Here is a 24,196-nt window from a genome sequence, read left to right as displayed (position 1 = left end):
ATCAAAGGAAATTTATGCAAAGTAAACTGGACATTTCAATGTTGGCACTATTTTAATGTCTCTTGCAACAAATAGGTGCTGTTGGTGCTTATAGATCTAAAAACGATAAAGTTGTAAAAATGGCTGACTTGGATGACTTCTGTACAAATTTTTTTCAAGAAACATAAAACCTCAAAAAGATCAAGGAAAGGTGAAAGACACAAATGCACATAAAACCATGTTTAATACTGTCATTGCTAAGCTGATTGTTTTTGTTTTTCAATTGAGCTATTTTTACTTCCTGCAATCTGTTAAATAATCTAAAACCGTCTTTCTTCTGTCTCTGACATTTGCATATGATTATCGCTTTTCACCCCCTTTCGTGCGAGTCTAGCACAAAATGTTCAAATCGGTAATGAAACAGCTGTTGCCCTCCTCTTAATCATCATGAATGAATCAATATATGCATATATCCACATAAAACGAATGACTGACAATATTTCTGAAGGAAAAGCAGTGGGTTTTCTAGGGCTAATCCATGTAAATAATTATAAAACAAATTATACAATAATTATTCCAGATTTAATAATTGATAACTGCCCATATTACAGAAGCAATGTTCAGAGATTAATAATTTAGTGGAGAACTATTGGTAATTTTCACCTCAATTCACACCTGTCATGGTGGTCACATATATTTCAACACATCCAAAAGCTTAAGTAGTTCCAAAAATTCCAATACACTTATGATCAGAACTCCACACAGCTGTCGTAGCCTACTGTCATTGGTCTGTCAATGGGCGGACATAGTGAAGGTGACAGTATGACAGTAAAATAATTTAAACCAAAATCAGTCCTACACTATATAATGTACTATACAATAGTATTTTTGATATTTATTATTTAAGCTGTAGCTGTAATAATTAGCCAAATGATGCAAAGCCAGGCTGTCATTATCAAAAAATTAACCCCTTCAGGGTGAAAATGTCCTAATCATTTGTCCTGAAAATGAGTCTTTCTGGTGATCCCCTACGTGACATTTTTCTAACATACAGTAGTAAAGAATGAACTTAAACGATCAAAACAGCCTCAATCACATATTTGCAGATTTTGGTAATAAGGTCACATTAGTCTCATCATTCTGTCAGCTATATAAAACAGAAAAATGAACCTACAAATACCGCCATCAACCATCACACACTGCCAAACTGCAATCTTGTTGCACTAAGAAAACGCTCTCACATGACAGCCGTGGTTAACAAGACAGGAAGTCAGCATTTTCATGTGGGAGAAGATATGAAATTTTAAAAAAATGGAGGAGTGTACAACAGCGTCACACTGCTGAAGGAAACAAAAGGAGGAGAACTCAGGCAAGTGAGAGAGAATAGGTGAAGTCTGATAGAGAGATAAGCAGTTGTGAAAAAAAACATTTGAAACTCCACAAATCAGAATGAGTTACTTTCTCCTCAAGACTTGGATAAAGTCAGTCTAAATCTAAATTCATAGTACGGAAAAAGAATACATGACATTTCCCAAAAAAAAAAAAAAAAAACGACGTGCGCATAACTCGTGAGTATAGAGATAAAGGACATTTAAAGGTGAGAGAAGAGACGTCTGAGTGAAGATCTGTAGCGATGGCGAACAGCTGGACATTGACGGTGCTCGTCCTCCTAAGTATCTTTATTGCAAGAAGTCAGACAAGAGGTGAGTTTACATATTTTTTTACATTAAATACTCGTTAGTACTCTAAAGATACTCTTTAGTCTACTTTACTACACTGGTACGTACGTGGGTGATTTGGCCTTCTGATCTTGCATCACCTTTGTCTGGTATCAATACTTTTCTGCTATTGTCTATTTCTGATGGAATATAAAACATTTAAAAGAGATCTAAAAAGTACTTTTAGTGTATTTGCTTTATGGTTAAAATCTCGCTTTGTTTAAATCAGTCAGTCAAAGTACTGAAAGTATCGAGTAAATATGGCTTAGTAACCGTCACTTATTTGAGGAAATTCTATTTTTATACTTGCAAGGATATTTATGGTGGATGAGAATCCTGTTTTCTCATGGGCATGTGATGGTTTTGTGTTTTTTTTTTCAGTCTGTGTTTGTTGCTATTTTGAGAGGAGATGCCATGACGAAGTGCTCTTCCTCTCTGGGGGGATTCTTAGGGGGGAGATGAGTTGTTGAGGTTTTTGAGGCTGACAGATGTGTCTGAAAAGGAACTGTAAATGTAGAACGAGCGCAGTTTATGATATCTGTGATGTGAGTGTTGACGATAATGCTGTTTAAGGTGGTACGGGATGGCAGCCGTTGATGTAGGCCAGGTGTTCATACTCCATTTTCTTCAGAATCAGGCCTCGCTCATCTTGTGCTACAATAATGAAAACAAATCATTGTCTCATCTTTGGGCAAAACTGTACACCTCTGACTAACACTAACAAGATACATGACTAATAAATGTAATGGAGGCTACTACTAAACCTTTAATATCTTACACTGAATTTGGTGTGATGGAAATTAACTGTACATCTTACTGGAGTGAATGATTGTGTTTCCATGTGCTGAGCCTCACATTAACCTGTTACTAACCCGCTGTGCCACTAACTGTCCTGTAGGAGAACAAGACACTGGATCACAGCATAAAGATTCTGCACTTGATAAACTCACAGGTCAGACAACATACACTTTTATTTATATATTTATGCAAATACACTGTCATTTTTCATGTATAGGATACAAAATAAGAAGAGAAACTATTATAAAATATTCAATATCAATAAAATATATATTTATTAACCAATAGTCAGTGAAGGTAAGCACTCGACCTTGTCCAGTCATTATCTGCCATACTTTTTAGAAGTTTCTAAAATCACCATTTTACAGACATTAGATATTTTAAACTGCTTTTCATGTGGAGATAAAAACCCATCTAACATGGTTAGCAAAAAAGGGGGTTGTGCTTCTAATGCCTTAAAAAATGGTGACATTATATAATAAGGTTCAATTTGTTAATATCAGTTATTAGTTAACATGAACTAACAATGAAAAATACTTGTAAAGCAATTATTAATCTTGGTTCATATCTATATTAACAAAGATGAATAAATACTGTAACAAATTTAATGCTCATTGTTGGTTTGTATTAGTTATTGCGTTAATTAACATGAACTAATGAACCCTTTTTGTAAAGTCTTACCAGAATGACATTGTTTTGTAAACTGTATCGATGAAAAGTACCAACTGTGTTACATCTCTCGCCAGAATAGAGCTGCAGTTTATGTTGTAGCTATTTTAGGGTTATACTGTAGAAGGAAATGACACAGCAAAGGATAAAACTAGTCTGGCATGGCAGGGAGAGATAAGTTTAGTGTATAGAGAAAAAATGACAAAATGTGTCACACCTATTATTTTAACATCCACATTTTATTTTATTTGAATTATATGTGGATAACACTTTAGTTATAATATATATATATAATATATATATATATATATATATTTATTTTTTACTTTGAGTAAACTGAATTTTTACTCTATTCCAATATGTAATCAAATTTTTTTTTTTTTTTTTTTTTTTTTTTGCAGTTTCTCAAGAGCAGATCTTTATTTCAGGCAGCGATGTGACTTTACGGTGTGGCAATCTCACTTCTGTCAAATGGAATGAGTTAATTTATATAATCTGGAACATCAGCCTGCAGGACAAAAAATGTAGAGTTGGTGTGTCACCCAAGCTGGACGACACATGCAATGATGGAAAGAAGCTGGAAAACACAGCAGATGGAGTTTCTCTATTCATTCCCAAGATTTCAATTGAAGATGAAGGGCTTTACTTTTGTGATTTATCATATAAAGGAGGAAGCTATGCACTAAATGTGTCTGTAAGCGGTGAGTACAAACACAATTTATAGTAAAACTATTGAAAAAGCTGTGAAAATGTTTGTAGTTTACATAACAGGTTAGGTTATGTACTTTTGCACTTTTTTTTCATTGATAGGCTAGTTATGTCTCTCAGTGTTTCAGTGAACTACTGATGGCTTAAACTCATTACACGCGCACACACGCACACACACACACAGAGAGAGAGAGAGATAGAGAGAGAGAGAGAATTTAGAGCTAACAGTGAAACCATACCACACTGTATTATACTGATATCATACTGGTCAACTAAATTAATGTTCATTTTTGTTTTAGTTACCAATGTTTCAACCAAGCAGGACAGTGAAAACAATCAAAGGATTGCTGTCTGTAATTCCAAATATAAAATGAAAGCACCCACTCTTCATTGGGAACCTGCCGTGAACTTTTCCTCCAGTTCTGTAAAGAAGCTTGACAGGTTTTTTATGCTGGAGAATAAAGTATATCTGCCAGAAAATCTCAACATTAGTGAGCTCACCTGTGTGGCCACATACACGTCTAAGTCCGGCTCTGTGCAGCACAAGAGCACACTTCTTCTTACAGGTGAGCACACTGTACATGAAAAGGAAATGAGAATTGATTTCATAAGTGGGTCAGTAGAGAATTCATGTTTCTTCAGCTACACGTGCATCTACGTCTCACGGGTTAGATTTTTATAAATCAGATTTCCTAGATAAGCTTTTGCTTTTGTTATTATTATTTTTTTACCATAGCTTTGTCATTTATATTGGTGCTTTTCTAATACATGTTTTTTATATCATGAAAATTCATCATAAAAATAATGATTGCATTTTAAAGGAACTATCTAAAAAGAGAGTGTGAAATAATAACAGACCTCTAAAACTCTTCCATATTTATTTTTAACGTAATTTATACAAATGTTTACAAAAAGACTGTCCCTCAGTTGAGGCATCACTTCACAACAATGACCAGAAATTCCCCCCTAAAAGTTTTATCAAAAGTCAGTGGACTTATTTAGGGTTTGGTATGAAATATGAGAAGATGCAATGTGTAAAGAAAATAAATCGATGTAAATAATATATATAAAATACAAATCAAGGGATTTTACACAACACATGATTTGAGAAGTTTTGTATTTTTGTATTTTTTTTTTTTTTAAAGGAATCAGTTTTAACAATATTGAAAACTGATTATTACGAAGTAAACAAATAATCTCTCTTTTCAGGTTCTCAAAACTCAGATCCCCCATCTCCATGGAAAAACATTGCCATATCAGTTGGCTCTGCTTGTTTTGTTCTTGTAGCCCTGGCTGTGGTTTACAAACTACGCAGAAAGATTTATGACTTAAGGTGGGATCTTTTACTCCCTTCATTCACCGCTGTTGAGCTGAATTACTTTGCATAGTATGATGATTAATTAATAGACAAATACCTTATTGAGATCTGTTTGTCTTTGTATTGTCTTTTTAGTGCATTGAAGATGCTTTGCTGCAAATCCAAAACCTCAACACCAGCTGAAGACAGACCAGTCCAGGTAAGAAGTCTCTGTCGAACCCTGATTTTATACTACACCAAACTCCATTATTCACTCTATAGGGTGTCATTTTGAATGATTCTGTGTGTATCCATTGTAAAAGTGTTTTGTACGGCTCACTGAAGCATATGTGTGTGTGTGTGTGTGTGTGTTAAGCCCGTTGATGTTGAAGAGGTGGAACCCTATGCAAGTTACATACAGAGAGTCAATTCTATCTACAACTCTTCAGCTGAACTCTTCAACGCTTGAGAGAGAGAGACACTCGCTTTTCATGATGAAACAGGATACCAGAAAAGATATGTCTGTGGTCAAAATTACACATGAAAAACAATACTAGTGGAAAATAGTCATCTGAGGAGAGCATCCCCAAAGCAAACAGCGCCTGACTGAGGAGCAAAAGTCACACTGACTCAAAAGATGAAAGGTGATGACAGGAACATTTGTCTTAGTATGTAATGAGGAATAACTGGGACATCTTCAGCGTCAGCGATATCACTAATATGTAGATTTTGTGGAGAAAGAACTTGGTTAGATATTAATCATTTGGTCAAATCAAATTTGTACAGATTTATATCAGAGTGATTCAAAAATCAACTTCAGACAATGGTTTTAATGATAAATACTAAGCAGACCCAAAGTGTAAAAAACCTATTTAATTTGCACATAATTAAAAGTATGTAAATAAACTTATTGTACTTTTCAGAATGGTGTATATCACATGTATAGGTATCAAATTGAATTTTTTTATGTGTGTGTGATCACAAAGTCACCAAGTTTCGTATCATTCTGATTAAGTTATGATTTTTAAATATTAAAAACCCATTTCCTTTCAGTCAAAAATGACCAAACAATACCAGAGGGTTAAATGAACTACTCTCAGCTTTCTCACATATTGGTAGAGTTTGATACCAGCGTGTATTGTATCTGTACAAACAGGCCCTTCACAACAGTCACAAATGGTCAGTGTTAAATAAGGAGTATTTGAATTGTTCCTGCTTCAAACAGATCCGCCTTCTCGGGGAGAATGTGTTGTGTGGTTGTTTATTACAAAAAGAGTAACCATGTGTGATTTCTGATCAAGCAAAGAGATACAGACCCTTGAGTAAAAACATCTCAGTCATTTGTCCCCTTAGAAGAAATCTCACAGTGTGATTCAGTGTTTAGAGGAACGATGTGGAAACTTAGGGGTAACCATACACCTATCTGATTTCTTGTCACTGGAAAGAAAAGATCAGGTACGCCCTCAGATATCACACAGATACTCCCGCAGAAACTGAAACTGGTGGGATGTCATCAACCTTTTTTTTTGTTTTGCTGTGGGATTCCCCAAGCATTATTACAGTGTCATTTTTTATTTGTTCCAAATTTAGATCTCAAAGCTCTTTACCTTTGTTCTGCGATAAACCTCGATCACAACCTCCATAGCATCCAACATGAAAACCATAATGCTCCCTCTAGTGGTTGGTTTTTTGGTAGCAAAGTGTCGTTGAAACACCGTATGAATAGTTGCCCTCAGAATGAGAATTCAAACAGCTGAGTAAAAATATCCATGGGCTCCAGTTCATCGGTTAACATCTTATGAAGTGAAAAGATGCATGTTTGTAAAAAAAAAAATCCATATTCTAGGAGTTTTAACTTTAAACTGTTATTGCCTTTAATAGGTTCACTTCAATGCTGCGGTGACATCATTGCTATGGGAATACCTCTGGTGTGACAAATGTCTGAAGCAATTATACCCGCCAATATATCAAGACAATATATATATATATATATATATATACATATATATGTTCGTTCAAATCCAACTGTTCCAGTTCTGCGGTTGCTCAGGTGCCACAAGAGTTTGACACTTGGGGTGACAGCATTGAGCCCGAGTGTACAGAGAGAGAGAGAGAATATAATTAATCCCCTTCTCTCTGACTCTCTTCTCTGGACTGCCTGCATTCATCAGAAGAGCGCCTCGTGAGTCCGGTGGTTTGGTCAAATCTGATTCCTGCTCCGGAAGCTCTAAATCGATTCTTTCAGCTGCGGATTAGATGATGCATACTCTACAGCAGCCTCGGGCACTCGGTTTTTATCCCTTCTCTTTCTAACATTACCTGCTGCACTGCATAATGCCGACAAGTTCATTTGATTTGGTGCTGATGCTTCCAACTCTTGTTCGTGTACTGTTTTTAGATGCAGACTTTGTGGAGTCCTGCAGCAGATGTTTTTGTTGTGCAATATGATTTTGGCGCTTTACCAAGCATTAATTGCCCAACTATTTCTTTCAGCTCCGCTGCTGTGTCAAGATGAAACAAATACATAGATGAGCTCACAGATAAGTGCATTCGTATAGACAGCTTATATATTCGTATAGGCTTGGGCTGTAGAGTGAGCTTATGGTTTTAAGTGTCCTCTAGCAGATGCTGTCATGCATTAGTGTCTTGGCACTTCATGCTATATAATTAATATTCTTTCAGCTCCACTGCTGCTTTGGGTTTGAACAAGTAGTGGACTCTGTGCTATGAGCTGGCTCCATGCCCTGTGAGTTTTGCAACACACATTTGTTGTGCAACATTGTTTTTGGTACTTCAGGCATAACTAATCATTATTATTCTTATACTAAATGAGATGCACTGAGTTAATGTGTGAATGAGTTCAAGTGTAAAACTATCTCTTATGGCAAGCTATTAATTCACTCAGCCTCCTTCATGTGACTGATGCAGTGCTTTTGCTACCAACACTCACTTCACATGACTGGCTGCATTATGTGACTGCAACATACATCATTTGTGCATTGTTGAGCGTTTCATGCTACCAAGCAGTATCTTTTTTGGCACAGATTCCTTTTTGTGACTTTTTATTCACTTGGAATGCCAGGCAGGCCCATTTGAGCCATTAAAGACTGTCAGACAACTTTGAACCCTAGGCCGTTTTTTTTTTTTTTTTTTAGTAATCCCATCTTCTCTTAGAGGAAGGAGGATCTGCAGGCTCTGTCAGCTCCTCTTGTATGGACTTTGCCGAGGCTGGTTAAGTCCTACTGCTGCCTAGGCCTAGTTAACCCTAAGGCTGCTTCGACTGCGTTTCACTTTCAGCAACGAGTTGGAAGCTTTCTCCCCTTCTTTGTGGGGTCAGGTAGTGAATATCTCTAGCCTATGAGTCGCGTGATGCTAATTCTACGAGATCAATGGCTTCTTCTCAGGCTCTCTTAAAGGGCCTTCGATGGGAGATGTCTGTGCTGTGGCAGGTTAGTCCTCTCCTAGCAAATTCATCAAGTTCTACTGTGAGGATGGCTCTTGGCTCCCGGGTCTCTTTCCTCGGTCTTCCAGCTATCTTAGGTTCCTTAGATGTGATTGTATGTATAGCATTCCCATAGCGATGATGCCACCGCAGCATTGAAGTGAATCTACGAAAGGGTACATCTCGATTACGTATGTAACCTTGGTTCCCTGAATAGGGAACAAGATGCTGCAATACTAGCTTTTCTGTACCTTTGATAGTGCTTCCTTCGTCATGTGGAAAATCGGATGAAATAGCACGCAGGATTATGAGTAATGTATGCTCGGGGTGGTGCTAAGTGCTACTGACCAAAGATTTGGCGTGATGGTATAAGGGCTTCAGACATTCGTCACACTGTAGGTTTTCCCATAGCGATGAATCCATCGCAGCATGTCATTCAGGGAACCAAGGTTACATACATAACCGAGATCAAGGTTACATACATATGTCCATCATCCATAATAACATGAAAAATCCACCCACATATTTGTTTACAACTGTTTTGCTTGTAAAAGTTGCTTGATCTGTGAATATTTCTCTCTTCACTGCAGAAAATATTATTATGAATAGAGGACTTTCAGCGAGAAGTGAAGGTTTATCTTAATCATGTGGTTGTTTATTACAAACATACAGCTTTTCACTTCACACAAAATTACCTGATGGACTGAAGTTGTGTGGGTTACTTAGGCTGATGTTTTTATAGGCTGTTTGGACTCTCATTCCGATAGCACACATTCACTACAGAGGTTCCAAAGGTGAGCAAGTGATGTATTGACAAATTTCTCCAAATGTGAAGAAGAAATAAACTCATATACATCTTGAGTGGCCTGAGGGTGAGTCCATTTTCAGCACATTTTTTTTAAAGGTTTTTACGTGAAGGATTAAAATACAGTAGGCTGACCATGGTGAATACTGTGCTGTTTCTTCTAAGTATGTTTCTGGCTAGATGCATCCTTGAACTGAGTAAAATATAATGACAATTTATGTTTACTACAACAATGTAAATTAGCAATTCCTCTTGTCAAACAGATGTAACTCTTCTTTAATGACACTATATTTAGTCACTTACTGATTATCATTCTTTAGGGTTTAGTCTTCATTGAAAAAATATAAATGTTTCTTGAGTTTCATTATACAAATCACTATTATAATTTATATAACACACATACAGCAAGACAGACTTATTTCCACTTTTATTCACTGTGCATGTAGATGAAGGTTATAATTACTTATGTTATGCTTATTATGCTTCAAAATATCAAGTCTTTAGCATATTTAACTTCATGCTGTAAACATGAAGTAACAAAAACAGACCTGAAGTTAAATAATTATTAAAAAGAAAGTAAAAGAAAAACAAATAAATACAATTTTTAAAAAAGCTGAATAGCATTGCAACCTTTACAAAGTTAACAACTGTTAAAGATGTGCCTATGTATCTCAGGTGTCCATTCTAGCTGATTGTGCAAATTTCAGCCAGGATCATCTCAGTGCTCAGCCCATGAGTACATAATCATCTGAACAGTCCTCAGTGCTTTTGTTCTTGGCTGAGTCTTTTGTGTTTTGAGGGAGCATTACAAGAGAATAATCACAATCGTTGTCATCCACGTCTCGAACAGGTCTGTTTGGATTGATGTTATTGTGGTCAATGGAGGCATAGAGGACTTCTTGTGCCTGTGGGCCAGAGAGAAAACATGAACATGTGAATTATGCCAAGAAAGTCTTTAAACTGGCATAAAAAATAATAATGCATTAATTTTTTTGTTTGTTGCATAGGCATTTTTCATAATGTTGCATGACGTAAAGTCAGATTAAAATCAGGGTGGTGTAGCCTTGTGGTTAACAATTCAAGGCAAATTGCATAAACACAGGCGCTACGTTAATAAGACTGATTTAAGACTAGTTTGACCAACTAACTAATGGGTTATCAGTCTTTCTATACAGACTGAAATTAGACCAATTTTAATAATAATAAATTGCCTTTGCTATATTTTTTACATAATGTTATTATTTTAAACAAATAATATAAAATTCTACATAAATAAATAAAACATTGATGACTAATAATAAAAATTAAATATAGAATATACATTCTACCGTCATTTCAAATATGAATCATATATATTTATTAATTGCTTGGTTATCTGTATACTCATTTATTCTAGACCAATAGTTCCCAGAGGGAATGAGACGCTGCTTCGAGAAACACTCTGGGAATGCCCTTGCGTGACCGCATTCTGAAGCATGTGTAAAATCAGTCCAATGAAGCGTGAGATGTCATGATCAGAGTGAGGTGAGCAACAAGGAAGTATAAAAGTGGATTCGGCAGAGCAGAATTAGCTTCGATGAAGTAGCGCCTGCAGGGATGCAGGGAGTATGGCAAAGAGATGCAGCATTTAATTCCCCAATGGGAACCATGGTTACATATGTGACCTGGACTCGTTCTCCTTCAGGAATTCAAGCTCCATCAAGAAAAGCTTTGGGAACGAGAATACCCACTGCTCCATGCTAACAAGTCCCTGCCTGTGTGCGTATGTCATGAGCACATCACAAAGGCAGAACTTGGGACCCTGGGGTAGATGCCAGGTCTAGGGTACAGAAGCGGACAAAAGTGTGTGGACAGGACCAGCCCGCCACAGCACATATATCCTGCAAGGTCACACCCACGTCCAAAGCCTTGGAGGCCACCATACTCCTGGTTGAGTGCGTTCTGACCCCCATAGGTGATGGGAGGCCAGAGGACTCGTAGGGTAGTGAGATGGGCTCTACCACCCACCTACTCATAGTCTGCTTGGTTGCTGGAGATCCTTACTTGGGCAGACCAAAGCAAACAATCAGCTGATCTGCTAGGGATGCACCGGTTGACCGGCCATAAATCGGATTTTTGCTATGTCGGATTTTTCGCTATGTCATTTGTGTGGAAGAGTATTTCTAAATCTGTGCGCAGGACACAGGCAACCGATCAGTACTGGAAATGCAGAGTTTCATGTGTGAGGCACAGATAGCAGGAAACGAACAGCCGTGGGTGTACTGGCGCACAAATAAGAGCCTTTCCTGCGCACTGAAGCTGCGCGAGCATCTACTGTACCGGTCCGCGCCCTGAACACGAGTAGACCGTGAAGAGATGTTCAGCTCAACTTCTCGCGTTTTGGATTAAATTAGAACTTGCATACACTTTTGAAAAGCCAGAAATAAACATCAGTTCTGCATTAGGATGATTATTTTTATTTGACCTTAAAATTACATAGACTTAATTTGATTTAAAAATCACCTGCTGTAGCACACTGAGAAAAGTGTTTCATTCATCCAATTAAAACATATTAGGGTAATGATTCACATCTATATTTTTGTACTTGAGACAATAAGTTATTTATTTTTCATTGGCTCAAGTAAAAAAAATATAGATGTGAATCATTACCCTAATTTTTTTTTTTTTTTTTTATTGGATGAATGAAACACTTTGCATCTTTTTTTTATTCGCACCAACATTATTTGATTTTAACATTTTGGAAAATGGAAAACATTTTAGTCTCACTGTTTAAGACCTTGTTTTTTTTATTTAAAACCAAATTTAAAAACTAAAATACTGAATGCTGATCAAGAAACATCTTATTGAATGTGTGTTGATTGTGTTGTTTGGATTATAGAACTATGCAGTTGTTGCCTTTAATTTCACATGGTTACAGTTAATATTTTATTTAAGCCCAGTTCTCTGTAGTTTCAACCCAATTCATAAACAAAAGCTAAATGCTGATGTCTGTACCATCTATGTTTGTATTGAATGTACTGTAGGCTACTTACTGTGCAGTTACTGCTGTTAATTTCAGATGGTTACAGTTATTGTTTAAAATAGTCAAAAGCAAGTATGGCCTATTAAATACCAAATATCTTGTTTATGCACACTTTCCTTCTTTCTTGTTTGTTGCTTAAAAGAAAAAAAAAAATCAGAAATCGGTATCGGAATTGGCCAGTTTGCTTGTAAAAAAATCGGTATCGGAATCGGCCATGAAAAATCGTGATCGGTGCATCTCTATGATCTGCCTTACGCCACTGGGCAGCTCTATGTGAATTAGTAACTGGACAGAGCAGATTAAGCCTTTCTTGGCCTACTTCTTGGCCTACGGAGTAGGACAGAATGCTTGAAATACTTTGGGCCCAGACGAAGAAGTGGGCACCTTAGGGACATACCGGACCCTCATGTAAAGGAATGCCATTACCAGAAACAGAAAGTGCCTGAAGATCCCTGATTCAATTTGACCTGTTTGGATTTTCTAGTTGTTGGAAATACTGGTTAACCTATGTTTTTTTTCTTGATATTTTGTGAATTTTCTCATTTTCATCATGAACATGCATGCAAAGTTTCAACATGCTGGTGTTTTTTAACATATACAAACAAAATTACTATTACGTTTGTGATGTTCGCAGGTCAATTTGACCCTCATAGGCAGCTATTCAAAAGCAACTGTACAGACACAAAATAAAAACATTGATTTTATGTATGTGAGCCCATCAACTCCAGTTCTAAAGTAAGTGTATCTAAAAGTGATCTAACCCTAACCAAACACACTTCAAAAAGATAAATCATGGTGTTCAGAATTAATGGCAAATGACAAATGAAAACCTTTGACAGACACAGATAGTAAAATAAGCTCTCATTTATATATTCAAGATATCTGAAATACCTAGCTTTTAACAAAACCTTTTATGTAGGATTTTCAAAGGCAGCTTCACAGAGCCAAAACATAAACAAACAAAAAAAACATTTATTTGATGTATGTTTTTGTTATGTTTTGTTTCTCACTCCCTTGTGAGTGAATAATGAGCTTTCCCACACTTTTGCTCAGTGTGGTACGAGACTTTGACATAGACAGCAGGAAAAATGAGCTCCCAAAGATTTACAGTAAAAGAAGTAATTTCACAGGTTTTGGAGTATGATACTGATACAGATGAAGATGTTTCAGAGTTAGAGGATGCTTCACAGACTGATGAAAATGCTGATGAAGATACAGAAAATGAATGGTCTATAGATCACTCTGAGGGAAAGGCTGCCACATCATCCACGTCATCAGAGAGAAATGATGAATCACAGCAACCATCAAGCTTTGAGCGATGGATGTCAAAAGATGGTAAAATTGAATGGACATCTACACCCCCACAACAGCGGGGAAGACCGCCAGCATCCATTGTTATCAAGAACATTCCAGGTCCAACACGATTTGCCATCTCAAGAGTCCACGACATACATTCAGCTTTTGAGCTGTATTTACAACCAATAGAGAAGAGTATCCTGGATTTGACCAATCTGGAGGGAAGCCGTGTGTTTGGTGAGAAATGGAAACCACTAGATCTTATTGATTTGAATGCTTACATTGGATTGCTCATTTTAGCTGGATCAAAGGGAGAGGCAACTGCCAGTTTATGGAGTACAGAGTGTGGGAGGCCAATATTTCGCTCCACAATGTCTCAGGAAAGATTCCACATCATTTCAAACCAGACCCAGTCGACGTGAGAGGGACAAATTAGCGGCAATCAGAGATGTGTGGGATAAATGGGAAGAAATTCTGCCTTGTCTTTACAACCCTGGGCCACACATTACAGTGGATGAACGCCTTGTACCATTCAGAGGACGCTGTCCTTTTCGCCAGTACAATCCAAAAAATCCAGCCAGATATGGCATCAAAGTATGGGCTGCCTGTGATTCCAAGTCCAGCTATGCCTGGAAAATGCAGATTTACACAGGCAAGACATCAGGTGGAGAACCTGAGAGAAACCAGGGGATGCGTGTGTTTCTACAAATGAGTGAAGTGCTGCAAGGTCACTGCATATCCTGTGACAACTTTTTTACATCGTACAACCTTGGTGTCGAGCTACTCCAGCGAAAGCTGACTTTGATCGGAACAGTGACAAAAAACAAACCTGAGCTACCCAGAGAGATTCTGAACATAGAGGGCAGAAACGTGCATTTGTCAAAATTAGCTTTCTCTGAAAATGCAACAGTAGTTTCACAGAGATGCATCACTGAGTGCAAGAGAGGACCTGAAGCCAGAAATGATACTGGACTATAATTCCACGAAAGGAGGGGTTGACAATTTGGACAAAGTCACATCAGCCTACAGCTGCCAGTGCAGGACTGTGAAGAGATGTGAGGTGTGCCCATCCAAGCGCGACAGCAAAACCAGCACCATGTGTGTGAAGTGCAAGAAATTCATTTGCAGAAAGCACACACTTGATGTGTGCTCATCATGTCAGAAGTAACTTCTTGACTTTATGAAATGAGTTTACAAAACAGCCAAAGGAAAACTAAATATTTTCATTATATAGCTACATTGTTCAGTTATGATGCTCTAAGAAGAAAAAAAAAGTAAAAAAAAATGTATATGCAAAGTTAGTCAGCATACTGTTTATTTTCAAATTTTGTCAAAACAAAACCGTTTTAAAAATGGTTAAAAAACATTTTCATTAAATCATATCTTCAGATATGTTTCTTCTTGGAATATTTGACCAAATGTTGAAATTAAAAGTTTACAGTTTGTACCTGAATCTTTGTTGTTTTTCATAGTGTGATTTTTGAGGAGTTGTATTGAATCCAATTAGGGTCAATTTGACCCGCTCCATAAAGGGTGTACACAGAAATCGAACAGTGCACAATGGTTAAATGAGGAAATAGTGAGAAGAAAAATAGTCCTGAGCGTGAGAAACTTGACTGAAACTTCTTCTATGGGTTCAGAGGGGCATTGCACAAGCCCTCTAGAACCACTGCCAAGTCTCATGTGGGTACCTTAGTGCACTATATTGGCCTCAGCCTCAGGGAGCCACAGAGGAAACCAATGACAAGTGGCTGTCTTCCCAAAGACTGACCACCCAGAACAGGGGCGTTGCACAAGATCCCGGGGCCTATGCATAGGCAGTCCTGATCGGCCCCCATGGCCCATGAAAATATCCAGGTAAATAAAATATATTCAGAGGTCAGAAGTCTTCTTTAATGAGGCAATATTCAAAGTAATTGTACCTAAGTAGCATTTTTCTAAAATAGGTTAATTTACAAATTTTTATGTGATTGTAGTGAAACACATTCTATTTGTTTAATCCAGATGCACTTTAAATGTATTTACCATGCAGAATATTAAATCTTAAAGTTCAAAGTAATTTGCTTTGACACATTTTTTCTACCTAGATTCTATTTCTGTCTCATTGAGAACATTGAAAAACAAGTGTGACTAGATGTATGAATATTACTGTAAAAAGACTCATTCAGAGCAGACATTACGAAGTGCCAAAATGCAAGGCAAGCAAACGTTTCAACTGTTTTGTTTTAAAAGATGGAACGACATTGAAAGCCAACAATATCTGTGATGAAACTGACATCAGATCTAAACTAACACCTCCTGTTTTAACATGATGTTATCAGGAGGATGTGAATCGGAACATCATTACTACATATTTAAGAGTTACATGAAACTAAAACAACATTCATACTGTGTAATTGTACCGTTTTAGTGGAACTGCGTTTATTTAGAGAGCAAAGACCGAAAACAAGTGATTTCATAGTCAAATATGTAGTTTAAGAAACTCTTATAAAACATTTGGCCTATGACTGGTTTGTATTCTTACCTTTGTGTCTGCTGTTTCACTCTGATGGTCATCATCTGCTCAATAAAACATAAAAGTAAAATGTCACGGAACAGTTTATCTGTTCACTGCATACAGTGATTAAACATAGCATTCCTCAGCTACAGATGTGCACACTGGGAAACATTTAGTAAAACCCACATGAACTTTGACATAAAACTGAATGCTTGCTTGCGTTCCCTGTCAAAAGTCTGCTAAAATAAGTAAGACGACACTTCCTTATTAATGCTTTGCATTAGCTGCAACATACTTTATCAGAAGTCATCAGCCTGAAAATTAGCTTACCTGCGTTTTCAGGTTTCTTCTTACTGGGGATAAAAAAATAAATGTAAATTATACAGTCACATACAATTTTCCATGTCTGAAACATAAAAAAAAGAGCAATCAGCTGGTACGCTTTGACAGTGCCATAATAAACAATATAGTTATTTTAGATTACATTTAAAGTCGGAATAAAAAGTAAATAAATACAAAAACAGAGATTAAGGAGACTGCTAGTACTTTTCAGAAGTCTTACCTTCGGTTGCAACTTAAAACACTTCCCATAGCTCCAACAAGCTTAAAATGGTCTGCACACTGCGGTATAAATGCTGAAGCTACAACCACAAACTGCGAACTACTGTGTGGTTTCTGATCTGCCAGTCAGAATAAGATATAAGAGAGGAATGGGGAGAGTGATTCAGTGTAAAGCGGTCAAACAACAGTCTGCTTGTATTTCATTTGTATTTCCTGTGTTCTGTGGCTTTTATTTGCCTTCGAGTGAATGACACGAAGACATGCTAATTTTCATGGGTGTGCTTTCTCCTATCCACTGTATAATGTGTGTGTGTGTGTGTGTGAATGTACTTGTTTAGCCTAAAATCTGAAGACCAAATGTCATGTTTCATATAATGAACAACAACAACAACAAAACATTATGGAGCAATTTTTTGGGTCCCCTCAAGGAAAACAGCTTACAAATCATACTTAATTATGTGTGTGTCATTTGCTATGCTTTTCTGTGACAGATCTGCTCTATTATTTTCACTAATATGTCAGGTATGCAATTTTCACTAATATGTCAAGTATGCAAATAGCTGTGACTAGAATACAAATAGACAGATATATTCTTTAATTTCCAAACTGGTGGAAACAAAGTCCCCCATATCTTCAAAGATATGATACATGCTCAGTTTCTGACAGTTGATGCGCTGCTGAGGCACAGGAAGTTGTGCATTTCCTTCAAGACCACAAAGATAGCAACTCGCTCTCAAACTAATTTGCATTATTGAAAGAAATCGGCCAAGCATTATAATATTTAAAATGATAACTGACTAATTTTAGCAACCTGCCTGTAAGTTTACGCCTTCAGCTTGTATTAATAGAAAACATAAAAAGTGTTTTTCCCAGCTGCGAGCAGTGTTAAGTTTGGTCACAGTTCGGCAGTGTGAAACTCTTCCTCTGCACTGACAACATTAGCTCTGTAGGGGTCAGTATGACAACGCTTCGAGTAGGTAAACACCTACAATACATTGATTTTGGGGGAAAATAAAGACTCAAAGTGAATGTGTACTGTAATACCACCCCAACGGTGTAGCACCAACTATAAGCAGGAAGTTAGTTAGAGTTAGTAAGGTACACTTTTCTAAAGGCTGTCTAAGACAACTAGCATTTGAAAACTTTGATGTTAGACACATTTACTTATGGTGGATTTCAGCAGGGATGAAAAATTATCAATGCTTCATCTTCTCTACTCTCTTGCAACTGACTTTGGGTGAGAGTTATAATCTTATGTATATTATTTATAAGGCAGGATACTGTTAAATATTGTTTCATGACAGCCCTCATAAAGTCTTCTTAACATTAATCTTTCAGGCCAGAAGTTTTGCAGATATGCTGTTTTTCAAAGATAATAATCACTGATCATAGGTCAATGTATTTCACAATTACAATGAACTGTGATTAAGATGTAAATCTATCTATCTATCTACTGTGATATATCTATAGTCGCAGAGACACTGCTTCTCTACACTCTTAAAAATAAAGGTTCCCTTCTGGTGGAGTGACCTTCCCAACTCAATCCGAGCAGCTGAGTCCTTAGCCATCTTCAAGAATCCTCTTAAAACACATCTCTTCCATCTTTATTTGACCCTCTAACTTTAACCACTTCTACTATTCTTTAAAATCTACCTTTCTAATCTTTTTATATTCTATTTTCTTTTCATTTATTATGCAATTGTATATGTATGTGTAAAGACCTCTAACTAGCTTGCTCTATTCTTTTATTTTTTATTCTATCTGTTTTCTTTTTATTTATTATATTAGTTAAAATCCCATGCTACGTGTACTGTGTTAACCTAACTGAGACTTGTTATAGCACTTATATATCATTGCTCTTTTTGTTTTTTTTCATTGCTTCCACTGTCTTCATCTGTAAGTCGCTTTGGATAAAAGCGTCTGCTAAATGAATAAATGTAAAATGTAAAGGTTCTTTGTTGGCACCGAAGGTTCCATTAAGAACCTTTAACATCCACGGAATCTGTTTCATTGCACAAAACGTTCTTTATAGTGGAATTTTTTTTCTTCTGATTTTAATATGTTACTCACACTATCAAAATATTTCTTTTAAGATCTGATTACTGACAGGTTCTTTGGGAAACCAAAAATGGTTTTCCACTGTCATTGAAACTTCCGTCTGGAACCTTTATTTTTAAGAGTGTATGTGGGCAGATACAGGATTCATCCAAGCCTCTAATCTAATAATAACCTAATACTGACAACACTCATATAGTTGGAGAGGATCACTGACTACCTTTAAAGATACCTTTAAAATGAATATTTGGTTATTACTAACGGATTTAAATATGACTAATCAAAGGTGCAAAGGTTTATAGTTTTGAGACTTTTTTTCAGATGGTTTCTATTTCTGTCCAGCTGTGAAAAGTCTTAGAAGGAAGTGGTTAAGCATGTGTTTAACAGCTCTAGTTTGATAGAACCATTTCTTGTGCACAAAATCCTGATATATAGGCTATTAAACACTTCAGTCTCGCAAGCATCCAAGGTTTTAGTTTTAATTTCCCACAGAAATGGATCTCTCTCTCTCTCTTTAATTAAATACTGTCACATGTTGCTTCGTTGACTATTTCCATGTACAGCTTCAGAGACTCCTTAAACACCATCCTGATGCAAACTCTTCAGGTGACCTCTAATCACTTCAACATCACAGTCGTTGTTGTTAATGTGTTAAAAAAATCTTCAGTGGTTGTTGTTCTGAAACTGATGGGATTGACTGCACAATGTGCCATTAACTGTGTACTTTAAGGGATTGGTTCTTGACCTCGATCTTCTCTTGTGTAAAAGGTGCACAGATATCTACATGGGAGGGATGGACTGTATTGTTTCCTCTCCCCGAACTTCCACCGGAGACTTCCATTGATTCAGTCGAATGGAAATACCACACAATCCACAAAACAATCTTACTGGGCACGATCAATCTAATGAAGAAACAGCAATTAAGAAATTTCAGCAAGAGGACTGGAATGAAAATAATGGAGAACGGCACACTTTACATTGAAGATGTAAAAGATGAAGACTCTGGGAACTACTCTTGCACCATCATCCTCCATGATCGAAAGATGTGGATAGAGCAGATTTATCTTGAAGTACTTCATGGTACCTTTCTCTTCTATTTCACGCTTAACTCAAGTTCATTTCTCCCATTGATAGTCTTATAATAATCAGACGGTCGAGTCTGTCAGGGATTTGTATTTTTCTTGGTCCTAATCATTTGTTTTCTCAGCTAAAGAAGTGACGACTGAACCGAACAGCAAAATGTACACAACATTTAAACCATCAGGTACCTTTTCATTCACTGTATTTCATGTATTTCACATTCAAAACAATGTGGTGCCTTTTTCTAAAAGAAGAATGTTGATTTTACCTTTTCACACATTTTTTTTTTCTTTTCGGTCAGTCACGTTCACATACATAAATGCTTTCAAAATAATGGGTGCGTATTGTGAAGCTGCAGAGCATTAAGTCACTTCCCCATGAAGGATGAGTAGTGAAACATTTTACATTGGTCATATCATACATTTTTTTATTTTGTTTTGCAAAGCCAGAATTCCACTGCAACATTGTTATAATATAAGGAAGAGCACAAGGTTAGTTTTTCCAGTGTTTATCAAATAATATATCGATCACGCCGCATTATTTCTTATTGACTAGACGAGTCATCTTTCTAAGCGGCCAATAGCCATCATAGATGTCACACATTTTTTACCACGCAAGAAACTTAATATAATAAAAATAAACTATGTTTCCTTATGGTATCACCCTCAGAGAAACAAAAATACAAAATCTACTTGACTACAATGACTTTCTACAGTGCTGAATCTTCACATACTGTACATCTTACAGATTGTGAATATTTTATTTTTATTTTTTTGTTTTCTTCTTCTCCCCTTTCCCTTTAGTGCCCAGTATTACTGTAACAGCATTGATCGCAATATCAGTGTGCTCAGCGCTCGCAATCCTCACAACTGTAGCCACTATTTTCATCTTCAAATGTGCAAAAAAATGTTGCCACACATCAGGTTTGTGCGACTGCAATTTATTTTCTGTTTTATATTGAACATTGAGATCAAACATGGAAAATACTCACCCTGTAACTTTCTCTTCCGGCAAACACATCAGTTATTTATTTATTGTAAAGTCCTGGCTGTTCGTTTCCATATAATGAAAGTAAATGTGAACTGGAATGGTTATTTTTCAAATTTTCTATTATCAAGTAGTTTGATCCATATGAGCAGCAGCAATAACTAAAATGTAAGAGTTTACTGAAATTATACACATTATGAGTTACGACTGAAAACTGGGTCTGCAATTATGATCTGTTCAGTGACAGATGAGGTTGGCTCGAGATTCAACATGCTCAGTGAAAATGGGATGAGAAACCAAATCAAAACTGAATGACTCCATTAGAACAAAAAGTCATTCACTGCAGTTAGTTACTGTGTTTTGCCTTTGTAAGATACTATTCATTTTAAAATGCATAAGTAAAGAGAGAGAGAGAGAACATGATTTTGACATTTGCCATGCCTGCTCATACTTTGCATTCGCTCTTTTGCAGACGAACCCATCTACGCCAATAAAATGGTCATAATTGAAGAAAATAAGAGGTCACAGGTGGACAGAAGGACTGCAGATAATACAACCAGATTAAAGAGATAAAGAACCCAGCAAACAAAATACCTTGGTTTTTCTCAGAAACAAATGTATAGGGTGCTAAAGTGGCGACGACATGGTTTTGTAGGTCAGCCTGGAGGTTCGCATCACCCTGTGGGATTTATTCAGTGGCTTTTGGATAATTGCAGAAAATAAGATCTGTGATTCTTGCACATTTTGTTGAAGCCTAAATACAACTGGAATCTGAATCTGAATAAGTTATAAATTAACTGTACCATGGTAACATGACTTCTGACAACTCTTTCAGTTTTTGATATTAACAAAAAAAAAAAAATGAAATGTTGAGCTTGAATCCATCTGGCAAGAGGGAGATTATAAACACAAGGAGGCTGTAAAAGTGTACTAGAAAGATGAGTTTTCCTGTTCTCCATGACAATGTTTAATGTCCCTGAACAACTTTTGTAGTTTCATTTAGCCATTTGTTAACAAGAGTCTTTTTCAAGACGTTTAAAAGCTTGAAAAATCATGTGTGGGGTATCACTGATACATTTTATGTTGTCAAATAAAACATGTCTTGGTCTTGTGTTAACCACAGACCTTATTTCAGGCATTTAACCAAAAACCCCTTCAAAAAAAAAACTTCATTACGATGGGTTTTGGTCTACAAAAATACATCATCCCTCATGCGCTCTATTTACGGTGGTGTGTATATAATTCCTATTCTTTGATGAGAACACTTTTTTTCTGGATTGGTGATTTAGTGATTATGTTGTTCTGTTGTTATTTAAGTGTGGATATTGTACACTGGCCTTGTTCACCTCTGACATCTTTGCTTTCCACTGAAGGTTAAGGTGCAACTTAGTTTGAAAACCTGAAGTTACGATTTCCTCTCACTGTTTCAAGAGCAGACACAGGGGTCTGACGAGTCTCTAATCTAGCAACAGTGTCATCCTGCTTGCAACAGCAGGTCTGTGGTGATCTGTCGATTGCTATTGTTGCTTTAGCAACAGTGGTTTACTGACCTCTTTCTAACAAGTGAAAATGTTGTAGATGTGTGCTTTACTAAATGTGTGCTTTATGTTTAAGTTGCTGCTTTAACCAACAAACTGAATGATGAATAAACTAACAACATGAGTAGTAAATCTAAATGGGTTTTCTTTTAAGGTGAATGTGATAGATGAGGCCAACAAGTTCGTGACATCTGTGGTGTGCTGTGGTCAAGGCTGTCACTATGCTGGAAAACTTGGCACATGTTTTTTTTTTACTTACAGTAAACACGTGATCTGTGCAGCCATCTATTGTGTTGTCTGTGGTTATGGTCTTATGCTGGGCCACACGCAGGGTTTCATCTGAGGGTACGCACAGAGTTACAGAATATATATATATAGATCATCACTGAATGTGATCACTAGATAAATTATTCTGCATTCATATGGTCAGAATGATCTGAAAAATTATTTTCTGACTGAGAAAATTCAAATGAACTCATGTCAGAAAGCTCTGATTAAAAAAAAAAAAAAAAATCTTTGTAGTAACATTAGTGTATATGTTGTTTATATTATAATATATATTATTAGTACATTACCGCCACCTATCTCTCAAATGGACCGTTGACACTGTCATTGTCAACACTGGCACCCCCAGAACATTTTAACAGGGGTGGCCAGATGAGGCCACAGTAAATTTTGGGGTGGCACATTCAAATAAAGAAAAAAAATAAGGGTTTGCAATATTGACAAAAAGTTATATCTCTGGGATTTCTGGGATTGTATCGATAACTATAATTAGACTATTTTGCTGAGTGTTATTGTGCTGATCTTATTTCTAATTTTGCTGACAGCTGACTCCTGATATTTTTTATTTTTACCTTTACACCATTTTTTTTTTCCTAAAAGTGTGCACCATCTTTTAGGTCAAATACTTGCATTTGGGCAAGCAAATGCAATCAGTATCAACAAAATTGATCTCTGCAATGCAGAGAAAACAGAAGCTGCATCTGAAGTGCCATTAAGAAGTTTTTATGCACTGTTTAATGCAGCTCTGTGGGACATGGAATACTTTAACCTGCAGTTACAAATGAATAAATAATGTTTTGATATTTTAAAGATAAAACATAAAAAAACTGATGTTTGAAATTATTTAAAAAATGAAAAGGTACCTTAAATGTGAAATTAAAACCGCCAATAGGTGTCAGCGATACGGAACGAAACACTTTCATGTTGCTCAGAGATGCAGAACAGTGGCTACAGCAGGTGCTGCACTGTTTTTTCACTTCTTAAACTATTGCGAATTTACATTCTGCATTTACATTAATAGTACCTACTGCAAATCATCCTGGGGTGACCACAGGGTTGGCCAGAGTTCATACAGTGGTGGCCGTTGCCCCTGATTGTCACTGGTGTCAGTGGTCCATCATACAGCGAAAGCTATTTTTAAAAGTTATGCATTACTATATTGCGTTACTTCGTAAAAACGTAACTAGTTGTGTTACTTAGCTATACTTTTTATTAAAAGTAATGCGTTAGTTACATTACTGGAGCTAGTTCCTTCACCACAAAATGCCAGTGCCATCGATATTGGTATAAAATCTTTAGAAAGCAGGATGCCAACTCTACCTCTGTTATTGCTCTTATGACTAAGACGAACTTCCCCATCCCATTCCTTCTTCCAATCTGCTTCATTCTCTACTGCACTATGCGTTCCAGTGATTAAATATTCAGAAGCCATTCCAAAGTGAAAAGGTAACTGAAAACA

The 24,196-nt window shown here is 36.6% G+C and overlaps 2 protein-coding genes across 3 annotated transcripts; both read left to right on the top strand.

Annotated features, from left to right (window-relative positions):
- The first annotated feature begins 1,191 nt into the window (after window positions 1–1,191).
- LOC113053285 (cell surface glycoprotein CD200 receptor 1-like) lies at window positions 1,192–6,091 on the top strand. Of its 2 annotated transcripts, XM_026218192.1 has the most exons (7): window positions 1,192–1,682; window positions 2,596–2,649; window positions 3,566–3,865; window positions 4,172–4,438; window positions 5,082–5,205; window positions 5,326–5,389; window positions 5,546–6,091. In XM_026218192.1, the coding sequence occupies exons 1-7, from the start codon at window positions 1,613–1,615 to the stop codon at window positions 5,636–5,638; spliced, it is 972 nt and encodes a 323-aa protein (XP_026073977.1). In that variant the 5' UTR covers window positions 1,192–1,612; the 3' UTR covers window positions 5,639–6,091. The 2 variants fall into 2 exon arrangements, with proteins under 2 accessions (XP_026073977.1, XP_026073979.1); XM_026218194.1 differs by lacking the exon at window positions 2,596–2,649 and having other exon boundaries at window positions 1,196–1,682.
- An 11,639-nt stretch (window positions 6,092–17,730) lies between these two features.
- LOC113053760 (uncharacterized) lies at window positions 17,731–22,654 on the top strand. The gene is made up of 5 exons (XM_026219031.1): window positions 17,731–18,029; window positions 19,616–19,927; window positions 20,055–20,111; window positions 20,731–20,850; window positions 21,387–22,654. Exons 1-5 carry the CDS (start codon window positions 17,978–17,980, stop codon window positions 21,485–21,487), a joined length of 642 nt encoding a protein of 213 aa, XP_026074816.1. The 5' UTR covers window positions 17,731–17,977; the 3' UTR covers window positions 21,488–22,654.
- The last annotated feature ends 1,542 nt before the right edge of the window (window positions 22,655–24,196 follow it).

Source organism: Carassius auratus, chromosome 34 (genome assembly GCF_003368295.1).
Source record: "Carassius auratus strain Wakin chromosome 34, ASM336829v1, whole genome shotgun sequence".
NCBI classification, from domain to species: domain Eukaryota; kingdom Metazoa; phylum Chordata; class Actinopteri; order Cypriniformes; family Cyprinidae; genus Carassius; species Carassius auratus.
The sequence above is the reverse complement of the archived record's forward strand: the minus strand, read 5'-3'. Positions and strand labels throughout refer to the sequence as shown.